General features: G+C 45.6%; 1 protein-coding gene and 1 long non-coding RNA gene across 2 annotated transcripts; both read left to right on the plus strand.

Moving 5' to 3' along the window:
- Positions 1 to 1820: 1820 nt before the first annotated feature.
- On the plus strand, positions 1821 to 8731 carry LOC144994624 (uncharacterized). The gene is made up of 3 exons (XR_013658213.1): positions 1821 to 1978; positions 5113 to 5266; positions 6623 to 8731. It is a non-coding gene; the product is annotated as an uncharacterized LOC144994624 (long non-coding RNA).
- On the plus strand, positions 1978 to 3839 carry LOC105353539 (nuclear factor 7, ovary-like). The gene has a single exon (XM_023958227.2). The coding sequence runs from the start codon at positions 2005 to 2007 to the stop codon at positions 3421 to 3423; it is 1419 nt and encodes a 472-aa protein (XP_023813995.1). The 5' UTR covers positions 1978 to 2004; the 3' UTR covers positions 3424 to 3839.
- Positions 8732 to 13996: the final 5265 nt, after the last annotated feature.

The following is a 13996-nucleotide window of genomic DNA, read 5'->3' on the forward strand; positions in this document are numbered from 1 at the left end:
ATTACAATTTCCAACTTTTGGAAGGATTGATGATGTTTCAGATCCACTGCAGTATCTGGAAAGATGTGAGAGTTTTCTGGCTCTAAATCCACTTTCAGATGAGGAACTTGTTGCTACCCTCCGGAATGTGCTGCATGGGACAGCAAGAGACTGGTGGGATGTGGCTCGTCACAAGGTTCACACATGGAGAGACTTCAGTAATCAGTTTCGTACAGCTTTCCTCTCTGAAGATTAAGAAGATGAACTAGCAGAAAGGATCAGGAATAGAGTACAGGGTAAAGAGGAAAGCATTCAGGATTTTGTTTACATGTATCAATCTCTGTGTAAACGATGGAAACCAACGATTCAGGAACAGGAAATCATAAAACTAATTTTGAAGAACATTAACCCACAACTGGCCAGCCAGCTGAGAAGTAGCCAAGTAACATCTGTGGAAGCACTCGTTAGGTTCGGACAGCAACTAGAGAAAGATAAATAAACCAACAACAATATGAGCAAAGAAAAAGCTTAACAAAGAAACCAACCAAAATGATGACAGTTGAACCTCCAAAATTATCTCCTAACACAGTTAGTCCAGCACAATTGCAACAAACCTATAGGCAATCTTAAGCTTTTTATTGGCGCTTTAAGGGTTATTGCAGGCCCAATAGTTTTGGGACCTACACTCTCTGAACCAGAGAGAATGAATCTCCTATACTTTTTTTTAATCCCATTTCATATCAATGACAATGTGCTTGTTTGATTAGCTGACATCATTTTTTTTATCATTTGTGTTATACTTTGGGGATTTAGTCTGATCTTCTTATGGCAAACTACCTCTCCAGCTCTGGAGATGACCTGTTCACACAGAACCAAAGTGGCCACATTTGAATAATCCCACATCTATTTGGAACTTTATACCACATTTTATATTCGTAAATTAGAGTAGTTTGAACTTCTAAAATTCATCTGATCTACAGAAATGAGAATTCACAAGCAGTGTTTGATGCTACACTGTCTAGGCTTTGCATGTTGTTCAGGAGTTCCTGTAGCTCCTCCTTTGACTCTCAGTCCTCCTGATGGGTCACAATCTTCTCTAGGTAATCTTTGCTTTTCTTCTGCTGAACATTTGAACCCAAAGACAAGAACTTATTTCCAGGATGATCTGGAACCTCATCAAGACTCTGCTCTTCATTAGGAGACCCAGCTCCAGCATTCTTCGCCAGTTCGTTAACCCTGATGGCGCCTAGTCTCACTGAGTGCTATGTCTGGCTCCCCTTGCCCCATGCCCCATGCCTTGTGCCTTGCTAACCTAACCTAACCTAACCTTGTCTTGTCTTGTCTTGTCTTCTGTGCCTCAGGTTTATCTCATGCCACGAGAGTCACCTGAGTCTGACACCACCTCAAGCAGCAGCTTCATTCCACTCTCGCTGATGCCTCCCACCTTCAGGAGCCTCAGCTTCCATGCTCCTCAAGATCTCCACCCACGCTCCTTGCCAAGAGCTCCAGCATTTCCTCCAGTCAAGATCCCCAGCCACGATTACCAACAGCCTTGCCTGGATCTGCAAAAATAAATCCTCTTACTTACCAACCACTTACCTGTCTCCTCCTTCCGGGTTTCAGCATCTGGGTCCATCTCATGTTCTAATCGTAACACATTAGTTAGTTTATATATTTGTTTCTGTGACAGATTTCTTAATGTTCATTTTAGTTAATAGTATGTTGTTTGATATACAGTTTTTGAAGTAGCAAAAATAAATGAAACATTTACAACTGCATGAACTGTTTTTAAATAAAGATTTAAAACTTTGAAACATGATCAACAGAAAAAAAAACTTGACTCCACCTTTGGTGAGAATGAGGAAATGAATTCTGAGTAAACTGAAAGTAAAATTACTTTACTGAACTGAACTCAGACGCCATTAAAGTTCTTTAAATCTCTGCTGGAAAAACAAAGATTTGTGGAATATTTTCATCCTGAACTTCAAGACAGAAGCTGGTGAGTCTGAAAGACTTTGGTTAGAAATGGCTGAGAGAGCTGCTCTTCTTGAATCCTACCTGAACTGTCACGTTTGTTCAGAGACTTTCAATGATCCTGTAACTCTGAGCTGCAACCACAACTTCTGTTGGAGCTGCCTGCAGAAGTTCTGGGAACAAACTCAGAACAAAAACTGTCCCATCTGTAAAAGAAAACCACTTGAAGAACATCCTGCTGTGAACTTTGGCCTGAAGGAACTTGCTGACTCGTTTGCTGGAAGACAGAAATCTGAATCATCAGAGACAAAAACAGGAGAGCAGAAGTTCATGGAGGTCTGCAGGAAACATCCAGGAGAATCCAAACTGTTCTGTAAAGACGAGCAGAGAGCTATTTGTCCTTTCTGTGAGTTTTTTGTGCACCAGAGTCACAAAGTGGTTCCTGTAGAAGAAGCAGTCGGAGAGCTGAAGGAGGAGCTGAAATCTGACTTAAAGTCTCTGCAGGACAAGAAGATCAAATACAAAGAAGTGGAGGAAACATACAATCAGATGATTCAACACTCCAAGAAGCAGCTGCTGTCCACAGAGACACAGATCAGAGCAGAGTTCAACAAGCTCCAGCAGTTCCTGAAGGAGGAAGAGGAGTCCAGACTGGCAGCTCTGAGGGAGGAAGAGGAGCAGAAGGGGAAGACTGTGAGCAGAGAAATGAAGAGGATCCAGGAACAGATGTCCTCTCTGTCAGAAAGTATCAGTGCTGTTGAAGCAGAGCTGCAGAAAGACAAGGAGGCGTTCCTCAGCAGTTGGAAAGACACTCAGAGCAGAGCCAGAGCCCAGAGCTCGCTGTCAGACCCACAGCTGCTCTCAGGAGCTCTGATAGATGTGGCCAAACATGTGGGCAACCTGTCCTTCAGAGTCTGGGAGAAGATGAAGGAGAAGGTCCACTTCAGTCCGGTCCTCCTGGACCCAAACACTGCATATAGAGATCTTTATCTGTCTGATGATCTGACCAGTGTGAGACGAGGAGAAACTTCTCAGCAGCTTCCTAACAATCCAGAGAGAAACATGAAATATAATGATGTTTTTGGCTCTGAGGGCTTCAGATCAGGGAAACACAGCTGGGAGGTGGAGGTGGGAGATCATCCTTTCTGGCTCATTGGTGTGACTAAAGAGTCTGTTAACAGGAAGGGAGAGTGTGATGATACACCAGAATATGGGTTCTGGTGTTTAACATACAATAATGGAGAATACACAAACGGTGATGGTCAGACTGTCACTGTGACCAAGAGTCTCCAGAAGATCAGAGTCCAGCTGGACTATGACAGGGGGGAGGTGTCCTTCTACAACCCTGAAGACATGACTCACATCTACACTTACATAGACACTTTCACTGAGAAACTTTTACCATATTTCCATGTTGGAAAATCTGGAGACGCAAAAACCTCTAAACTCCAAATCTGTCCGACTGATTGAGATGATTTGACTCTGAATAAAGTCAACCTGACAATCCAGAGACGAGACCCGGGCGCAGATAACTGAAATCTTTTTCTTTCATCATACTTTGATCAATGCAGATGATCAGATTTTCTCATAGCGGAAACTCTGTGTTTTTTTGGGTGTAAAACAGTTAACACCAAAATGTTATTATAAAACTCTGATTTCTTCATTTACTTGTGCTGTTTTTTGGGTTCCACTTCCAACCGTAACCTGCCTTGGATTGCATAAGGGAAGTTGAAATCACAAATGTTGGTTCCATTTCTGTTTTCTTTGTTCTTTAGAGTCTCAAATATTTTGTATCTGAATTTGATTTTCACTGCAGCTTCTCTAAAATGTTCAATGACAAGTTTCTGCTGTTTCAATTCAAGTAAATGTGAATCAGCTGTTAAATCTCCTTCATGAATGCAGTTAATGTTTTTCTCAGGTTCAGGAAGAAGAAACGGAGCAGAAGAAGCTTCTTCATGTTGGAATTTGGTTTCAAATAGATTCAAGTTTCTGTGATTTATTTCATTTCTGTTAGAATTAAAAAAGGTTCAGTGGAAAATTGTTTTTATTGTCTTCACCTAAAAGTATAAAAATATATAGAATGATAGACATAGAATGATTATCCTTTCAAGCTCATTCTTGTTTTCTTTTCTTTTACTTAGAAACTGATTTTCTTTATTTTTCCAATGGAGGTTTAATAAAACAGTGGCTCATCCAGAATATTTACAGAATGAGAACAACAAGACAATGTCATGGTTTTAGGTTTTTCTGCTTTTGTGTTCAAATTGTTTTTTGTTCGGTGATGTTTTGAGTTAACTTCCTGTTTTATTTTGTAGTATTTCCTGTTTTGTCGTCGTTTTGAGTTTTACCTTGCCCCATCAGTCCTGAATGTTTCCACCTGTCTTGTTGCCTTGTATGTATTTAAGTCCTGCCTTTCCCTTCCTCCTGTGCTGATCCATATTGTGTTGTTCCCTGGTTTAGTGTTTTGAGTGTTTCGAGTCTCTAGCCTGCCGTATGCAGTGGTTTTGTTTTTGTAGTTTTTTTTTTATTAAAGCCCCGTTCCCCTACAACCTCCTGCCTCCTCTCCTCTCTGCGCCTGGGTACTTCCCTTCTCCCCCGTAACAGACAATCCTAATTTTTTAGTCTCCTGGCTTTATTATTATTGGCTTTTTATTTTTTAACAATCTAATTTAAAGGCACCAACATGGTAGGAAGGATTGTTTCTCAGATTCACAGCATCGTTCATCACATTTAAACTTCTGAGCCACATTTTAAACACCTTCTAGGCTGAAAACACAAACATGGACTTTCAGATTTGTTTGTTTGTGATTCATTAATTAAAAACAAATACACTCTAACTTTAGGACAGTTTAGGATATAAAACCCAATTTAATCCTCTGTGGACACTAAAAATGACTAAAATATATGAGAATGTTGAAATTTAGTCATAAAAATAAACAGAAAAATCAGAAAAAATCAAATCTGTTCATTGGTTAGAACAGGTGTTTGGGAACCCATGGCTCACAAGCCACAACTGGCTAACAAATCTTATAAAAAAAATGTTTCATTAGACCAGTCCTTCTTGGGCGTGATGCAATGCCAGGGGTTCCCCGCAGTACAGGTGCTTGGAGAGAAAAAATCTGCGCCACTATCAGTTTACTATTATCTGTTATTTCACAGAGTTTGAACCAGCCTGAAACCTGCGCAGCTACTGTCTCTGAGAAGGAAAAGAGGAGGGATAGTGGGCTCAGGCATCAAGGTGAAACGTGCACTGATGGTCAAAACTTAGAACACACGAAGTTTAGGGAGCTGTTTCCTGTGACGTCATTTCCGGGTGAGCTATTCCCAGTGCTAGCTGTGTGACTGCTGTCCTCTTGTTTGGCATTAGCCTGACTACTATTGCTTACTCCAAGGGTTATCTGGGTTAATATTCACATCTAGTACCTTTTATTAGCAAATTCACCACTGTTAAACCGCTTGCTGTTCACTTTCTCATTTTGCTAAATAGACCACTTCTCTTTACCTAAACACCAATAGCCTTAGCTTAGAACCTAGCATGGCCACCACTCTTTCCGCCTCTCCTCCTCTCTCCTGCCCCATGTGCCATATGTTTAGTGATGACCCTGCCTCCTTTAGTGAAGATAGCGGTAGGTGTGTTAAGTGTAGTCTTGTGTTAGACTTGGAGGCCAGGCTGGAGCAGTTAGAAGCGCGGCTCCGCACAGTGGAAGCTAAGCCGGCTAGCCAGGTCGTTACTGGTAGCGCGGGCCGCGCTACCAGGGCTAACTTAGTTAGCACCCCAGCGCCCTCCCAACAGCCGGGAGACAGTCAGGGGTTTGTACCGGTTGGGAGGAAACATAGTGCTAAACGCAAAAACTTAGAGCACCCGAGACTCCACGTTAGTAATAGGTTCTCCCCCCTCAGCGACACACCCGCTGAACACTCAACTCTGGTTATAGGCTCTTCTGAAGTTAGAAACGTGGAGCTCCCAGCGGCTACAGTCAGGTGTTATCCGGGGGCCAGAGTTGGTGACATCGAGGGGAACCTTAGGATGTTAGCTCAGAGTAAGTCCAGGTTCCGTCGAGTCGTGATTCACGCAGGCGGTAATGATGCCCGACGGAGACAGTCAGAGGTGGTTAAGTTAAACGTAACTTCAGTGTGTAAACTGGCTAAGACGATGTCCGACACTGTAATTTTCTCTGGTCCCCTGCCGAACTTAGTCAGTGATGAAATGTACAGCCGCTTTTCATCATTTAACCGCTGGCACGCGCACACGGACGGGCACACGCACTATTTAGCCTTGCACTCTCCCGGTTAGAACAGCTATGACCAGTCTTAACATCGTTAGCTGGAATGTGCGTGGACTTGGCTCTGGGCCAAAGAGATTGAAAGTGTTAAATCACCTGGATGATCTTAAAGCAGATATAGCTCTGCTGCAGGAGACCCATTTATCTTTATCAGCTGGTCATCTCCTGTGCTGTTCCCAGTATCCAGTTATGTATTCTGCCAGTTTCAACTCCAAACAAAGAGGGGTTGCAGTTTTGATTAATAAAAATGTTACATTTACTCATAAGGATACAGTTACTGACCCAGAAGGCAGATTTGTAATCATTAATATATCCATCCAGAATAAGGACTTTTGCATAGCCAGTATCTACGGCCCTAATGTTGACGACTCTTCCTTCTTTCACAGATTCTTCACCTCACTCTCAGCTCACTCTGACTCCACAATCATTATAGGAGGAGACGTCAACCTTGTTTTGGACCCTGAACTTGACAGACTCAGCACAGCAGCAAACCAGCGTACATGGCGGTCCGCAAGTATTCTAAAGCAGTACATGAATGATCTGGGTCTCTGCGACGCTTGGCGCATATGTCATCCAAACACTAAGGGGTTCACCTTTTTTTCTCCAGTTCACCATTCACACTCTCGTTTAGATTATTTATTAGTCAGTAACTCCCTTTTGAAAGAAATTAAAAGTTCCAACATTCATCCAATTATTATCAGTGACCACGCACCAGTTTCTGTTACTATTTCAAGGGAAGTACCCACACCCTCGGGTTCAACCTGGAGGTTTAATACGTCTCTGTTAAAAGACCAGGAATTTATTGAATTCTTTAAAAAAGAGTGGGAAACCTTCTTAGAATTCAACAATACTTCTGAAATATCACCAAGTATTCTTTGGGAAACAGCAAAAGCAGTCATGAGAGGGAAAATCATCTCTTATTCAACGCATAAAAAACGCAAAGAGAAAGCAGATTTATTAGAATTAGAAAATAAAATCAAAACTCTGGAGACTGCTTATGCTGCTTCTGCACAGGGACACATTCTGGGCGACCTGAAAAATTTAAAGCTGCAGTTAAATGACATCATCAATAAACAAACACAATTCCAGATACAAAGGCTTCGACTGGAAAGATATGAAAACTCAAATAAATCTGGCAAATTTCTAGCTAATCAGCTTAAAATTAATAAAGAAAAATCAACAATCACTTCTATTATGGACCAAACAGGGAATGTCACCCATGACCCGGTAAAAATTAATAATGCGTTTAAAGACTTTTATCAAAACTTATACAATCCACAGATCAATCCATCAGAACAAAGCATCAACTCATTTCTCAACAATATAAACCTGCCCAAGTTAAACGAAGATCAAATCACAAATTTAGACTCTCCGCTCTCGTTGTCTGAGCTTCATGAAGCTCTGTTACTTATGCCTAACAGCAAAGCACCAGGACCCGACGGCTTTCCTGCAGAGTTTTATAAGGAATTCTGGGAACAACTGGCACCAACGTTTTATAAAACGGTAAAATTTATCAACGAAAGCCAATCTCTACCACCTAACATGAACTCTGCCAACATTATCCTTCTTCTAAAACCAGACAAAGACCCCACGAGTCCTTCAAGCTATCGCCCCATTTCTTTAATTAATGCAGATGTAAAAATTATCTGCAGAGCACTAGCACAGAGAATAGAAAAAGTCACTCCTCACATAATTCACTTTGATCAAACTGGATTCATTAAAGGCAGACACTCGGATGACAATGTCCGCAGACTCGTTAACATAATAGACTTTGCCACCATCAAAAACCAGGAAATGACTATACTATCACTGGATGCTGAAAAAAGCCTTTGATAGAGTAAATTGGAAGTTCCTCATTGCTGCCCTCCATAAGTTTGGGTTTGGAGAATCATTCATCAATTGGATCGAAATATTATATCACAACCCCAATGCATCAGTTAAAACTAATAAACAGACTTCAAACAGGTTTTTTCTTGGAAGAGGAACTAGACAGGGTTGCCCACTCTGAAGACATGACTGGACATGCACACTGGACAGAGGATATTCAAGATGGGTCTCAGCAACTCAGACATTTGTCAGCACTGTGACAGTAATCTACCCGACAGTTACATGCACGCACTGTGGTTCTGCACGCCTGTCCAGGCTCTCTGGCAACAGGTATGTGCCGATCTATCAGTCTGGCTTAAGGTTTCAATCACAGCTTCACCGTCACTTTGTGTGCTTGGTGACATGAATGCCATCGATGTAGAAGGAGGATTAGGCTCTATCATTTTCATAACTCTTTGCATTGCTAAAAAAACTATTTTAATAAATTGGAAAAGCAAGAAAAATATAAATATAAGTCAACACAGAAATCTGCTGCTTGATCATATCAGCTTGGAAAAAATGTCAGCCCAAACTTCAAGTAACTTTGAAAGAATTCAGTCTCTCTGGTCTCCCATAGCTAACTCCATGACTTAGGGGGTGGGGGGGCCTGGTCGTCGCTGCTCCTTGCCCTTCTGCCGTGGGCCGGGGTGGGGGTCGGGGCCTCCGGTGCCTGGCGGGGGGTGGTGGGGGCTCCGTTGGTCGGGGGGTCGGGTCCGGCGCCTGGGTGGGGCGGGCTGGGGCGCTGCGTGGTCCTCTGGGCTTGGGTGTGGGGTGCGTGGTGGGGGGGTGGGGGGGTGGTCTGGCTTGGCTTGGGGGAGTGGTCCCTTTGCCTGTGCTGGGGGGGGTTGGCGGGGGGCGCTGCTCGGGGGGGGCCCAGCGGCGCTGGATGGGCTTCCTATCTACACCTGGGGCTGGGATCGGCCCTTCCCTGGCTCTGGGGCGGGACGGGACAACCCTCTTGGGGCCCCCAGTCGCTCTGGGTGTCATCCGCTTCAGCTGCGGGGTCTGGGGGGGTGGGGTGGGGGGTCTTGTCGGCCCTGTTCTGTGGGGGGGCATTCTGGGGGAGGGGGGGGCACTATTGGTACGGGGCAGGGGGGGTTGACAGGTCGGGGTCTCCGCTGAGGCCATCGGCGGTTTCCCCGGCCGGTCGGGTGCCTCGGTCCCGTCGAGGCCTGACCAGAGCTCTTCTAGGGCCGGCGTTTGGGGGTGGGGGCCTGGGCTTGCTCCGGGGGGGGGCGACGCTTTCTGGCTCCTCTCTCTCTGTGTGGGGGGGGTGGTGCTGGGCCTGGGGTGTCGGCGCCTCCGGGGGTGGGGCCCCTGGGCTGGGTGGGCCTGGCCCCCTTGCTGGGGGGGGGGGGGGGGGGCAGGGGACAGCTGTTTGACCACCGGGGTACAGTCGACCAGCTGTCCCCAACTTACCCCCTTCCTCATATAACCTCATAATAGGGTGAGGGGGTGGGGGGCTTAGCCTGCGATGAGCCTTGGGGGGGGGGGGTTTACTAGGCAGTGGCCCCCCTCCTATGGTTGCCGTATGGAGTGGGCCCCCCCTCTTTCGGTTTTATTTGCACCTTAGACATGTAGGGCCCTTGGTAGGGGGGGTGCTTGGACATCACTGCCAGCAAGCAGCGGATGTCCTCCTAGCACCCTACCCGCCAATTTTAACCGCACCTTAGACATTTAGGGCCCCTTGGTGGGGAGGGTGAGGGGACGTCACAGTGAGTAATCAGGAGATGTCCCCTTAGTGCCCTACCCGCCAATCTTAACTGCACCCCCCTTAGTACACACACCCCTCCCCCCTTAATATATACATCCCAACATAAACACACACACATGCACACACACACCCTCTCAAACACACATACACGCACACACATTTTGCAAGGAAGGTGGGACCTAGGACCATCTGTCCCCTGCCTCTTCCCTGGTGGGGGGTACGGGCCCCTTTGCAACGGCGGCCGTGTCCCCGGGGTGCCGGCTTCCTGGGCCCGGTGGTGCTCTCTCCGCGCGGTGGGGGGGTTCACATTACATCTGAGCCGGGGGTGTTCGTGTCCCTGGGGGGTGGGTTCTGGTCCTTGCTCCTGAGTGCTGGGCCCCGCTAAATTTCCAACTGTGGCCAAGCCTGGTCAGGCCATATTTACAACACCCCTTGTGGGCCCTCTTTTTTCCCCGGGGTTCCCCCCTCCTAGGCGGGGGCGGCGGGCCCCAGCCTTGCTCCTCCCTGGACCAACCGTGGGCCGGGCGGATGGCTGCCTGGAGTGCGGAGCGGGTCTCCCTTGGGGGGTCCTGGCTCGTACCTGGGGTTGGGGCGGGGGGATGCCCGGAACTCCTGGGTGGTGGTGGGGTGCTCGTCTGGGGCTGTGGGCGTCCTTCTCCGGTGGGGCCCTGCGTTGGGTTCTCCCGGCGCGGCGGGGGGGCTGCTCTCCTGGTTGGGCTGGGGCGGCGCTCTCTTTCCCTCCGTGCCTCCCTGCTCTCTGGCTCTGGGGGCCTTGCGACGTTCCTGCTGGCCCTGGCCTGGGTGGCGGGCTTGGTCGCCCGGGCGGCGGTTGTTCCCTGCCGGTTCCCGTGTGGCGTTGGGGGGATTCCGGCTGCCGCTGCTGCTGCGGTGGGGGTCTTGGGGTGGGGATGGCTGGGCACTCTCCCTCCTTCTTTTCACGTTCCACCATCCATTTTAGAAGAACATAAACACTCACCTGAGCACAGGTGTTAGCTCACCTTTGCACTAACAGTTTGCATGACTGAATGACTGAAATATTTCACACTAGGTGGTTTTAAGGCATAAGTATGCGTGTGAACACTATCTGTTTTGTGTACATGTCGACAGGTGGACATTTTTGCAGCTAGCAGGTGTGTTTATAACATTTGAGTGTGTGTGTGGACAGGCTCCGCCCTTTTTTGTACTACATTTGAACCTTACCGTAATGATTAACAACCAGTAAACTTGTTGCTTTATGCTGCTTCATGGTCTTATCCCCCTTCCCCTCCTATTATCACCCTCCTACCCCCCCTCTCTCTAACGTCCCTCTCTCTTCTTCCCCTCTTTCCTTTTCCGTCCGGTCCAACACCAAAGATTTTCAGACATGATTGAAATTAATAAAGTTTGGCCTCAATTACAAAAGGGGTTTATTCAGACATACCTTTGGTTTGTCTGAAGATTAATAACCCCTCTTGTTAAAGTAAAATATGTCCAGCACAAGAGGCCCTCAGCTCTCATCTGTCTGCCCAGCTGTTGGACAGGACAAGTTAAAAAAAAAATAGATGGTGCCCAGAAAACGGCGTTGGTTTTGTGGATAACTGGAGCGCGTTTTGGGGGAAGTCCGGTCTCATGCGGAGAGACGGCGTCCATCCCACCCGGGACGGTGCCGCTTTTCTTTCTAGAAACATTTCTGCTAGCCTTAGTCTGTTAACCTGACAATCCAGAGACGAGACCCGGGCGCAGAGCAGCAGTGTAAAACGCTCCTCTGAGCCTCCCTTAGGGTTAGTGCCGGTGCAAAACCCATGCAGGGAAAGTCAAGCAGGTTCGAGCTTTAGCTTATGTGCTGAAATACAAATGAAAGGAGTGCGTCTTAGAAACCTTAAAGTGACAGACAGCAGTTCTCATAAGCAGAATTATGATGTAATTAAATGCGGTTTATTAAACATTCGATCCATTTCCTCCAAGTCCCTCTTAGTCAATGAGTTAATCATTGATAAAAACCTTAGTCTTTTAGCCTTAACAGAAACTTGGCTCCAACAGGATGACTATGTTAGATTAAATGAAGCAACCCCCTCCCCACTTATGCTAACTATCAGAAATCCAGGATTTCAGGGAAAGGAGGTGGTTGGGCAGTAATATCACAGTCTAGCTTACTTCTCAGCCCTAAAGTTAAAAATGCTTATAATTCATTTGAAAACATCATATTGTCTTTAAGTCACCCTAACAGGAAAACTCGAAAACCTGTTTTACTCATAATTATTTATCGCCCCCCCGGCCCATATTCAGAATTTTTAACTGAGTTTTCCGACTTCCTATCGACTATTGTCTTAGATTCTGATCAAATTATAATATTAGGGGATTTTAATATTCATGTTGATGACCCCAGTGACTGCCTAGGAAAGGCTTTTGCAGCTTTATTAGATGATGTTGGTTTCACCCAAAGAATGAACCCACTCACTGTCATAAGCACACCCTGGACCTTGTTCTAACCCATGGTATAGAGATCAGCCAGCTGAGTGTCCTTCCTCTTAACCCCATCATTTCTGATCACTTTATGATTACCTTCCAGTTCACACTGGAACATCCTTCTGCCCCAGTGAATAAGAAACAGCTTAGAAGAACCTTAACTGACCGCTCTGTGTCTGAGTTTAAACACACAGTTCAGCCAGTACTTAGTGATATTCTGAGAAAATACTCTGAGACCAGCTCCCATAGTATCAGTCCTAGTATAAATGACCACTTTGTTAATGATGCCTTACAAGCCATCAGGAGTACACTCCATGTTGTTGCCCCCTTGAAACCTAAGTTCGTCAGACAAAACCGAGTAGCACCGTGGTTTAACGCTGAAACTCGTTCTCTTAAACAAGAAACCCATAAGTTGGAAAGAGAATGGCGCCGCTCCGGTTCAGAGCAGTCCCTGGATATCTGGAAACATAGCCTATTAAATTATAAAAAAGCTCTGCGTAGAGCTAGAAGCCAGTACTATTCAACCTTAATATCAGAGAATGGAAACAATCCAAGATTTCTTTTTAGCACTATTGCTAAATTAACTCGCAGTCAGAGCTCAGTAGAACCACATGTTCCTGTTTCTCTCAGCTCTGATGATTTTCTTACATTTTTCGATAGTAAAATCTCAAATATTAGACATAAGTTAAATCAAGTTATTCCTACTATCAGCCCAGAACAGGCTGAAGTGGTAGAAATGGAGGCATCCATAGAAACCTCTGTAACATTGGACTGCTTCACTGCTGTGGATCAAGTAGAAATAACATCAATTATTACGTCCTCCAAATCCTCAACGTGTCTGTTAGACCCAATTCCCACTAGACTTTTTAAAGAAACTTTTCCCCTAATTAATGATCCCATATTAACAATGATAAATGCCTCTCTGGAAACAGGTTACGTGCCACAGTCTTTTAAATATGCAGTTGTTAAACCTCTTCTGAAAAAGCCCAGTTTGCATCCTAGCATCTTGGCCAACTATAGACCAATATCAAACCTGCCCTTTATTTCTAAAATCCTAGAAAGAGTTGTAGTTAAGCAGCTTTACTGCCACCTACAGGACAACAGCCACTTTGAAGACTTTCAGTCGGGGTTTAGACCCCACCACAGTACGGAAACTGCACTAGTTAGAGTCTCTAATGACTTGTTATTGGCCTCAGAAAAGGGTCTACTTTCTATTCTTGTCCTGTTGGACCTCAGTGCAGCCTTTGACACTATCGACCACAGTATTTTACTCCATAGACTAGAGCAGGACATAGGGATCAGAGGATCTGCTCTCCAGTGGTTTAAATCCTATCTGTCCGATAGGTATCATTTCGTTAATGTAAATGGCCATTCCTCTCAGTGCACTCGAGTCAACTATGGAGTCCCACAGGGCTCAGTCTTGGGACCGATCCTGTTTATGCTTTATATGCTACCCCTAGGAAACATAATCAGGAAACACAGCATTAATTTTCATTGTTATGCCGACGATACGCAGTTGTATTTATCCATGAAGCCTGACCAGAATGACCAGATAGAGAAACTGAACGCCTGCATCAGTGACATCAAGACCTGGATGACAATTAATTACCTCCTCTTGAACCCAGAAAAAACTGAGGTCATTATACTTGGTCCTAAAAACCTCAGAGATGCTCTGTCTGCTCTGATAGTCTCCCTGGATGGCATAAGTATAGCCCCCAATCCCACAGTTAGAAAC

Source organism: Oryzias latipes, chromosome 9 (genome assembly GCF_053564925.1).
Source record: "Oryzias latipes strain Hd-rR chromosome 9, Olatipes_Hd-rR_3.1".
Taxonomy (NCBI): domain Eukaryota; kingdom Metazoa; phylum Chordata; class Actinopteri; order Beloniformes; family Adrianichthyidae; genus Oryzias; species Oryzias latipes.

Excerpts from the sequence above, each read along its gene's own strand:
- LOC105353539 (XM_023958227.2), top strand. The coding sequence starts at position 2,005 with ATGGCTGAGAGAGCTGCTCTTCTTGAATCCTACCTGAACTGTCACGTT.